Below are 11407 nucleotides of genomic sequence, written 5' to 3'. Positions count from 1 at the left end.
ACAGATAACGCAGGAGGCACCTTGGGGATTCCTTACAATTAGACTAGCACCTTCCAGGTGAAATTTAATCCCAAAGTTTATATTGCGTTAGGCAAAGTGTTTTGCCGCAACTGATATTTCTCTTCAAATTGACCACACAAGATAGGTAACAGTTTTATAAACCCTTGTTTTGCATATTGCCTGAAACTACCAGAGGAGAGAGAGGTTTCTAACAAAACACATATCACAAAATTTGTGAGCATATTGGAGGTTATTAATGAAGCAGCAAACAAAGAGGTAATAACCTTCCTTTGAATAATATACAAGTATGTGAATGGGGAAAGGTGACAGATGTATCTTTGCTTACAAAATGTAGGCAATTTGGCAAGTTTCACATTAGTTAATGTAAAGTATGTTTGGTCATTCTGTAAAATGTATCTATCTGCGCCCCCCAACCTGGATGGGCTGTATTATAACTCTGGAATGTTGACTGGAAAACAGATGGGGAGGTAAAGGTATGGAAAAGAGGTGTGGCTGCAGTTAGGGCAGAATGAAGGGTTGAGAGGTGGGGCAGGCACTCCAGGACTTTGTATAATGGAGATATGACTGTCCCTCAGAGACAGGAAGAGCAGGGAGGGGTGTGGTGATGCAGAGGATGAGGGGTGGGGTAGGAGAGGTGCTGAGAGTGTCAAATCTGACAGGTCTATCACTGAGATATAACCGCCCACTAATGGTCTTTTGTGCCACTGGCACTAAGGGCTCTTTAAACTGCTCCTATCTATTTTAAACTTTGCAAGCTTCACACTTTGAAACTTCTGACATTGTCGTTGTGACCTGGTTGAATCTGAGTCAGTATATGCTTCAATGTCTAGTTGAACAAAACAAGTAATATAGAATGTTGTGACATACAACAAAGAAAGAGCCATCTATCTCAAAGGAGGTACTGGGGTAACCGAGGGCTCATGATTACTCAGAATTAATTTGAGTGTGCAACAGAGGCAACAACAGTGGGAGTAATCATATATTCCATGGTATTTTCCTTGTTCATGTGCTGCATTACAAATGGTATAACTCTGCTTACAATATTCCCATGGATGAATAGCAAGTTCCATCATTATTATGTTCTGGTGCATGAGACCGCTTGTCTCAGGTCATTATAGTGATAAACTTGTTGGCAGCTCCATTATCAAACTTTACCACACTCTTTACAGTGAGTAACTAATTACAACTGCATAAAACTCATTACATTTCAATTAAAATTGCTTTCCTTCCATGTTAGTTTCTCTTTACATGCTTCTAGAAGGGCAAGGATGATTTGTCTACAACAACACAAAACTTACTCAGCAAATCAGTACTCAGTCATTCAAATAAAAGCTGTCAGGAGCTTGGTAGTGTTAAAATCCATGTGTGATATTTCACTGCTATCCCAAAACATGCACTTCTCCCAGGACGCAGATGCACCATTACAATCTACGCTCTTCCTTCACCATCTTAAGTCTGCTCACTCTTCTTCCCATGTATAATGCCTCAGCATGTCTATTGTAGTTTCAAGTGCCTCTTTTACTCTCACCACTCATTCTATGTACTGCATGAACAGGTTCTGAGAAATAAAAAAGGGAACTGAGAGAAGGAGAACTTTAATAATCTAGTTCTAGTCTGCAGCATAATTAGGATGCTATGCCAGGATAAGCAAGCACATATTATCCCCTGTGTAGTAAAACACTATTTTGAAACTACAACAGACACTTTCCCTATCTTTTATCTCCTTGTTTGAGAGGATAAACTCACACAATTCAAAGTCACAGAATTTAGATGAATGTAGATGAATTGTTGCAACATCAAGGTAAACAACTGTCATAGAGCGCTCCTCATCCAACTCCCCACAGGGGAGTGCCAGTAGATGCGCCCTAAACAGTATGCCAAGGAACCCCCTTGGTTAGTACTTACTACATAGGTTCAGGCAGTCATTTCACCTTGAGCATCGTGGGTCCATCTATCACCAGTGAGCAGAGCATGGGTTGAAGCTGATCCTCATCTTTTAAGACAGTGGTGGAGCTGTGTATGTCCTTGGATTCTTCAACTGCAATCTGGAAATGTTCTTCTAAATATGGAGTCTTGTCAATTTTGCAATCAGCTTGGCAAACACTGCTACCAATAGGGCCACCAGAGGAGATGCAGCAGAAAGAATGTAATAAAAATGTGCAAATGCTTCTGATGGAATAGCCACTGCCGTATTGGACCGGTGCAGGGGAGCAGTGGTCCCAGCTAAGCAGCTTTGCAATTCAATGATTGCGATGTCATGCCTAACAGGTTGAGAAGCTAAACATAAAGAGAATGGATAAGCACTTAGCTACCACAGGGTGTTCCTTTTGTTTGCAGTAGTGTCAAACGAGATAAAGAAGTACTAGTTCCTAAATGCCTTTGTCCTGTTTACTGCTGCTACCATAATGCAGCTGGCGTTACATTATTAGTAGTGAGGTTTCACCTTCACTGCTCAGAATGTATTTAGCCAGAGCATGCTGTGTCACTAACGCTATTTATACACCGTACAATGCAACAGCAGCAGAGCAGTTTTACATAGGACGTTGTACATTATTGTCACATTCTGCTTGCTACGGTTTGGTGTTTCTCCAGTCAAATATAAAAACTGCGACGTTGCACTAACGAAGCTGAACTTCACTGTAAAGAAATAACTGTATCATTATATTTGGGAGACCAAATGGAGATATTTAGACAAAAAGATACCCAAAATTTTTATTGTTATTGTAAATGTGACAATTTCTATCACTTTTATAAGCTGTGAACGGGAGGATGAACCTACAAGAAACAGTAATAGCTGAAGAAAGACCTTCCCTGGCAAAAATGTTTCCTTTTACATGTGCCTGCTGCGAGAGGACTTTCTTAGCTACACTTCCAGCTTGGCCCAAACAAAGGCCTGCTTAAAAGGGGTATCAGTCCACCTTATGTATGAGTGTAATAATGGAAGAGAGCTATGGGAGCCTAAGACCTAGATGCCAAAACAAGAGAAGAAAACAAAGACACAGCATTTTATAACTTCACTAGTTCCTAATAAAATCCATGCTTTTTAAGGCAGGTTTTTAGCTTTGTCCAACTCTCTATTTAAGAGATGTGCTTGCACTGTAAGAATGCCAGATTTATCTGTCTGTATGAATAATTACACAAATATTGACGTAAGTGGCACTTACTTTTGAAATGCCTTTAATAGCTCTAGACATCCCAGTGTAAGGTGTGAGAGCACTTTACATCACAAACAGTGGTACAATAAACATACTTGTGTGCCTCAAAGCACAAGAAATGTTCCATAAGACACTGAGAGTTATAATTTATAAGGTGTAGGAATCACTAACTGTCCATAGATGTAGACATTACATGTTGAGAGTGAAGTGACGAGAGAAACACAAAGTCATCCAATAAACCGTAATGCAGTGACTGTGGTCCTTTGCACTGATAAGACTTTATTACTTCCCAAAGGAACCTTTGTTTGCAATCTAAGAATAGCAACAGATTGAGAAAATCATAATAAAGATCAAAACCCATGACTTACAGTTTGCATGCAGCTCCTTCATGCTGGTAAATACATCAATGTGCCATGCTGGAATGATTGCAATTTATGAACTTGAAGTAACAAATAATCTCAGTGTCAAAAGCAGTCGCCCACTTACCTATGTAAATAAAACAAAATCTCCAATCTGAATGTTAAATGATGTGCTTTGTAGCACAGTAGCAGGCACATTAACAATCTGCTTTTTATGAGTCAAAACTGTGACTGGACAAAGCTCAAAACTCTCCCAAAACACTGTGATATTAACCCAAAGTGAGGCAGGATGGTGCTTTGGCGAGCTGCTTCTCTGGGCACCTTAGACCGAGGGATAAGATGACGTCATTGAGGGCGGATGCGGAAGCAGCCATGGAAATGCCAAGCTGCACCTGTGTGCACGTGCTGCCACGGTAAACATAATTTGATAAGAAAGAGAAGCTCCTCGCGGCCTTGGGGTGGATGGTAGTGCAAAATCATAAATCACTCTGTACAAGGAAAGAACGGGTAAAGTTCCTTTTTGTGTGTTGTCGCCAGGATATCCAGGCGAGCATGCAGTAGGAGTTACTCTGTCCTCATTTACGCATCCCCGTCTCTCCACTGGTAGAAAAACAAAACTTCCCTGAAGGAAAGGAAGACCCAGGGCCAGTACGAGTAAAACTGGGGGAAAGTCAGCTGGAAGCAGGTGAACCAAGATGTACTCCACTATGGAAAGCCCGAGAGCCCCGAGAAGTCCTATAAATCGGCTAAAGGAGTGTTCCCAAAGCAGAGACTCCCAGACTCACGACCGAGAAAGGCCCATTGGAAAGAAAACCAGAAGACCAGAATGACTTTCAAGACCTCAGCATGCGCAATTGTGGTAAGAAACTCCTAGTTGTAAAAACCCTTTGCTTTCTATGAAATAGCAAAATAATAATCTGCTTTCAGCATAAACGTATACCATGTATACCATACCATACCATACCTATACCGTAGGTTTAGAAATTCTTTCATCGACTAGTTATGCCACTTAACAACGGTGTGATCTTAGGTAAACACGTTCTACCGCAAATTTACTTTCTTTGAGGTGCACATCCGGTCAGGCCCAGAATAGTCACATCCACGTGGAAGCCAGGCTGCTGTTACGTTTCCTTCGGTTTCTGTGCTGTCAGACAAAGATGACCTGCAGTGGTGGAATGTTAGGGCTCTTTGCAGGTCGGGCCACAGCAGTGTCTGTAATTAATATGGCCAAATACTATAGAATTGAGGCCTTTTCAAATCAACTCTTTCTATATCTGTACTCTGCTGGTGATAAATTCTGAATATCTGAATTAAAAACTAGGAATAATGACAACTTTGCGTGTTATCTGTTTTAGCAAGAAGTAAGTACGTTGAGGAGGGTTGTGTTGACGCACTGAGCGTGTATTTAACACACAGTGAACGACTAAGACAATTTGCAGACCTTACAAAACTGTTCTTTATTGAAGACGTTTTCACTTTAAGACGATGCTAAATACGGTTTTCTTAGAATATGTTTCTACTAATAGGGTGCAGTGCTGCAGAATGGAAGTCCTTGGTGGGAGGCAGATATTTGTGCATGGTGTCCGTGACACTGAAAGGCATGCTTCATGAAGTCTTTTTAGCATAAGCCTAGCTTTTTATCACACAGCATTAAGTGACAGCTACCACATAATAAGGAAAACCCTTTTCCAGACAATTCAAATGCTGTATCATTCTTTCCCAAAATAATATTTGTAAAATTATAGTACACGATGTTCGGCCAAATCGTACTTGACCAAAGATTGCCACTTTATTCCTTTAACATTTTACATTTTTATTTCCCCGTTTCCTCTTACAGGCCTTCTCTCTTCTGGCACTTTGTTCCCCAGCAATTTCACTTCCGACCGAACACCTTGACCAAGAGTTGTCTCACGAAAATCATCCAGAAAAAGACTTGGCAGCGAAGAATGGAGAGAGGTGTCCTGGTAACGGGAGTGTCAGGTTCCCTCACAGCGCGAGAATTGACCTCCGGGCCATCGATGTTGGTGCCGAAGACAGGATGCTGACAGACATTAGTAGCCGATCGCTCACACCTTGGGACTCCAGGTACTGATATGATACACCTTGTCCAAATAGGGCCAATGTGTACTTCTTTTGAGGAATACATTACCTAAGAATTCATTAATTGTAATTTTATGTATTTAAAAATTGGTAAAGGCAGCTTGGGCGGATATATATATTGGAGGCACATCCGAGCTGCTGTTAACGATAAACATGTTGAAAGATCCAACAATGATTTGCCAGTGTGATTTCATTATTTATGTTATACTAAACTCTTTCTGAAATAGTCGGGGGCTCCGATACAGGTGGCATCTGCTCCATTTTGCTGCATGAATTTTCATATATCTTTAAGTGGTGAAATCTAATCATCCCATGGCGATAGATGTATCGATTTGTTTATTTATGATTCACTGAATACTCTTGGGAAACAGCTTCAAAAGTATACAGTAAAGAAATGAATTAGGAATGAGAGGACAGGCAGTGACAGGGAGGCTTCATGGGTAGAGGGAGGGAAGGGGCAAGACTAGGGCTAGGACTACCAGGAGATCAGCATTTAACCAGTGGAAGAGGTCGAGGCCCAAGGGATCCCCTGAATGAATAGGAAAAGCATTTGTGGATACACAATAAACATTCAGCTCCATGACAGTTTTGATATTTTCCCACATACAGAGGATAAGGAGGTATACCAAAGGCCAGAACCTTAGTCATCTCCCATGCCACTCTTGTTTTGTTCCCACTGAGGTGAGGAGGAAACTGAATACAAGAGTAGGGGAAGCAACCTACCCGTTTTATTCTTGCTTATGCATAATGATTGCAGCCACTTCTGAGTCTGGTGCTTGTTGACATCTAAAAATAGGAATCATGTCAGATACACGTGCAGCATAAAGCAGCATTATGGTTGAGCATAAAGTAACTGTTGTTTCAACAATGGAGCACAAAGCAGACCTGATCGACTTACCTTTTATTGCATATAAACAGCTAGTCTTAAGAATTTGCATCTGCATCAGTATATCTTACAGCACCAAAGTACGTTTTTAATGAACAAATGCTTTAAAGTGCCCACAAACTTTCTTCACTGAATTCCCTTGTTAGAAATTGTGGAAAGTTCTTTGGAAAGAAATACAAAATGGGTCGATTTTCTTTCTATAAAATCAAATGCTACACTAAAATTTCAAAAAAACTATAAGTTATATTTTGTACGTTGGGTATTCACAGTATATTCTAGAAAGAATAATGATTTCGCTGGATGGGGGGAGTTGATGTTCAGCAAATATGCTGATAATATTATTATTTAAAACATTTATGTCACTTAAAATACCTCTTTTTCTCAGACTAGTGAAGTGATACTCCACTCCATGACATGGAGACAACAGATCCTACTTGCTGAGCCAATCTGGTGGCCACCACTGCCAGTGTGTAGTCATGCATCAATCATCTGCCAGCTCAGCTTCCACAAACTGATAACCCTAACATTGAGTGCCTTTTTAATTCTTTGAGGTGGCTAAATGTGTGCAAGTAGAGTAAGCCAAATTTATTAATAAAACCCTTAATTTGTCAAATGAGGTTCCTGATTAAATTGCCTACTAGGTTTTTTGAGTGAGTCTGTATGTCAGAACATGCACACTGAAACAAAGGATTAAAGCAAAAAAACAAAGGAAAGATATCACATAGGGCGACGAACAACCAACACATTGTAATGCCACTTGCCTATGTAGGCCAATCTTTAAATAGTTAAGGGTGAAAGACACCTAACATCTTAGCGAAACCTCCTAACTCTTTAACTCGTTAACTCTGGGTTTCACTAGTTCTTTAGAAAGATGAGCAATATTCTGGCAAAATGGAGTAATGCGGCTGCAGAGGTGTACTCATGAAAGAGTGCTGGGATCTGTGCTTGCTTGGCTGAGAAGCCTTCAGTAGCAGTAGCCCAGAAACCTACAACCACAGAAGAGCGACCATCCCATGTAATGGTCTCATTCCTGGAAATGGATTCTTTCTTTGTGAGGAGCTGTTGTATCATCAATGTGACACAGCTTGAGGTTTCCGAGAACATTATTTGTGTTAAACAGCACCTCGAATGAGGTAATGTAACCCACTCTAGCTAATGGGGGATTAAACATTTGTAAAAGTATATACTCTCTTGAATAAAACACAGGACTGTAATACCAGCTGTAGAACAAGGGTGAACTTGGGGAGCAAGTGAAAAAGACGATCATAGCTCATAATTTGTTCCCAATGGGCACCTGCGGTGGGGATGAAACAGTGAAAACGGGGCCAGATATGGTGGTCACAAAATACCATTCATTTGTGGTACACTATAAAAAGGGAAGACAGGAAGGTAATAGAGGACCAAGGAAGCAACAAAGGTGGAATGAATACATAAACAGGATTATAAATTAGGACGGGAATACAGAGGCAGGCAATGTGGGAAAGAGCAAAAGAGCGATGAAAACGGTAGGTTAAAGTAAAGAGGGGAGGCAAGGAGGGGGCGACAGACAGAAGGTAAAATGACAAATGAAGAAGCAAGAAGAAAGGAGGAAGTTTCTAAATGAGTAAAGGAAACAGGGAAGCAAGGACCACCACAAGCCTCTTACTGGAATCTTATTGCATAAAGTAACCAATGACCAGGATGAATGATATTTCTCCACACTTGTAAGGTACACCGCTATTACTACATGTGCTGGGAAAGTCTCATGATGCGCCATCATTTTAAACTTTAAATTGTTCTTTCTTTGCAGTGTAGATACGGATGTGAACAGAAACCCTGAGGTCATCGTGCAAGCCAACTGCCTCCACTCCATGTGCCTCGACTCTGAGGGGCAGAAGGACCTCCGTTTAAACTCCATTCCTATCAGGCACCAAATCCTTGTGCTGCGCCGGGAACAGAAGGGCTGCAGCCTGAAGTACAAACTGGAGAAGCAATGGGTGACTTTTGGATGCACTTGTGTCCGGCCTGCCGTCAGCTATGTCTCATACTGAGGCCCTGTAGGTGTTTCTACCGTAGCGCCGGCCTCAGATCTGCTCAATACCCGTCGTCATTTTTCACAGAAAATGTGATTAATATCAACATCAACATTTTAAAAACCCGAAACAGAGACGCTCGATAATGACAAGTACCTGTCAATGAGGGCTCCTTATATCCATTCTAGTGAGTCTTGCTAGGACATTGACAACACTCAGACCTCATCAAAGTTTTTCGGGTCTCATTAAAGAACCCATGCTGAGCTTCCATTTTGAAATCATTTTAGTTGTCAGTGGCAACTAAAATGTTTCAGAAGGTTGATCCTACAATGGGTTTTTATACTTTTATATATAGGAAACATTCCCAGGAAGCTTTTTGACAGAGTATGACAGAGTTTGAATATGAAAGTCCACAACTTTATCCTTTTAAATGTTAGTAGTTTAGTTACCTTCTTATTTTTGGACCACGATTTGTACATATTTATATATTTATTTTTCTTTACAAGTGTTTATTATGTTTTATTAACTTTTTTAAATAATTAATGTGTGTCCCACTAAGTCTGTACACAAGACAGTGCAAATAGTTTTAAAAATATTTTGTGAAATAAACGTTTTATAAGCTACTTATTGTGAACAAAGTTTTTTATGTATGCATTGAAGGATCAGATAAAACAGATTCAAAGGGCAGAATTCCTACGATAAGCAGCATCAGATTGAAATTACTTTCAACGTTATGCTGCACTTAGTCTAGTCCTGTATGCTCGTACTGTAAAAACATAAAGACGATGCTTACAAAATCCAAGACTGGATGCTTCGCCAACCCTCTCACTTGCAGGTGTTACAATGATATAAGAAATAGTTTTCCATTCTTTTTTTACCAACTATTTTTTCATTGGTATTTTTAAGTACATAACAAGACACAGACAATAGCATCCAGGTAAGATCACAGTATGCATGCATATAAGAGATGGGAATCAGCTGTGGGTGGACAGGCCATAAGGCATCCGCCCATGCATCTGCCATGATTCGTATGCAGTGGCATAGGAGGGAGACACCAAAGAGAACCATTTGAGTGGACAACTGGTGAAGTGGGATGTTGGGGGGGCTCTTATCAGTGGCCTCCAACTACTGAAATTAGAAACGCTATACATAATAGTCAACACTGTCTAGGTAAGTAAATAGATTAAGAGTGGAGCTACACGGCCTTCATGAAAAACAGAAGACGGATACAAATTAATGTGTCCATTCTAATTAAAGAAACGCCTTATTGGCAAAGCTATTTTTGTCAAATGAACCTGATGAATGCCAATTTCATCAAAATGGACTTGTTTTAGACCGGATTTCTACAAGAAGATAACCACTTCCATGCCTTAAACTCTTTTACACTTTAAAGCCTTCTTTCCTTCACATTGGCCATAATACTCTTCCTTTTCCCCGAATCTTTGTTTTTTCATTTCTCTGGATACCACTTGTGTACTCCTTTAGACCCTTCTTCAAGGTTCACTGTGTTTAATATTGCAAGTACCTGGCCCCTCGACCAAGAATCCTTCTCCATGGCATGTTTTATTTATCCCCTCCTCCATCCCTCTTGCTCCTTGGTCTCTTCATGGTGCTTCTCTTTCTTACTTTGGGTTCATCAGATCGAGGTTCTCTAATATGGAAAATTGTAACATTGAGCGACTCCCTATAAAACACGATCATTAAAGCATCTACATTTTATCCATAAACTGTCACATACGCTTAAAGAAGCATTGAGTATGATTTGTTTAGGGGAGGGACAAATAGCTCCAAGCCAAAGTGAATGTAATCCTCTCCACAGGCCATTTTAAGTTGGTGTACTAAACAAAGTAACTTTTCCACTGTTTTAAATAGAGGATTTCCAATGTATTCATTCAATATATTTAGTTGAAATATATTAGGTGCCAGAACTGTTCGTAGTTTAGTTGTTTGGATTGGTGACAAAAACCCTGATTTCCAAATATATTGTGTCACCGCACAACCTACGGACCCCGCAGATTCTTAATTACATACATTAATGATCTGAATGTAAAATAAATCCATTCACATCCAAACTGAAGCTTAACTTAAATTTTTGGAGCCATTTTTAAACATTGAGCTATCAGACAGTCCACTTACCTAACAAAACACAGAAAAAAGTTTTTATCATCACAAACAATGTAGCCAAATATCAGGCACATCGAGGAAATATACACAATGCTAGAAATGAATAATATTACTTTTAACTCTTTGACAAGATGAAACTGTGGGTTGTTGGGCACGGCCTAGGGGACTCACTGCACCGAAATTAGATATTGGCATTGCCATGAGAAGCACTTAAGCTTCTGCCTAAGTGGATTCCAAGTTGCAACAAGACAAATATGTGAATGGGGAAACTCGAGTTTATAATGAAGGAGAATGATACATTATTAAATGCAGTAGCTACATGCAAAGTCTCAGCATAACTGTTTCTTCTGGCACCCATAAACTCTGAAAATACGTGGCTTTGTGGCTGCTTTGGATATTTGTTTTTCTGAATTGTATGTCTTTTTACTTTTGATAAAAAGGAGTGCTGTCAATTTTGCTTAGTTATTTTTTTCTGAGCATTAACAGAATATAGTAGATGCGAAAATTACTTTTTACCATGCTAAGAACTACCATGTCAATTTCTAAAACAACATTCCAATGTTAGTTGCATTTCAGAGAAAGGTGCAATGATTATATCCTTTTTGATGTTGAAGCGCATTGCTTAGGCTCCTGTTAGGATGTACCTAGGTAGATACAATTATTACTGCCACCTGTTTTCGTAGGAGATAGACTTTGCTCTGCTGCCTCTGCATATGTTCAGTGCCTATTAGTTCTGAGGTAAAGATTTGT

At 40.0% G+C, this 11407-nt stretch overlaps 1 protein-coding gene across 1 annotated transcript; it reads left to right on the top strand.

Moving 5' to 3' along the window:
• Positions 1-4195: 4195 nt before the first annotated feature.
• LOC138288550 (interleukin-17A-like) lies at positions 4196-9029 on the top strand. Its single transcript, XM_069230074.1, has 3 exons — positions 4196-4394; positions 5373-5620; positions 8311-9029. The coding sequence occupies exons 1-3, from the start codon at positions 4362-4364 to the stop codon at positions 8549-8551; spliced, it is 522 nt and encodes a 173-aa protein (XP_069086175.1). The 5' UTR covers positions 4196-4361; the 3' UTR covers positions 8552-9029.
• Positions 9030-11407: the final 2378 nt, after the last annotated feature.

This window comes from Pleurodeles waltl, chromosome 4_1 (assembly GCF_031143425.1).
Source record: "Pleurodeles waltl isolate 20211129_DDA chromosome 4_1, aPleWal1.hap1.20221129, whole genome shotgun sequence".
Classification (NCBI taxonomy): Eukaryota; Metazoa; Chordata; class Amphibia; order Caudata; family Salamandridae; genus Pleurodeles; species Pleurodeles waltl.
This window is presented reverse-complemented; position numbering and strand designations above follow the sequence as displayed.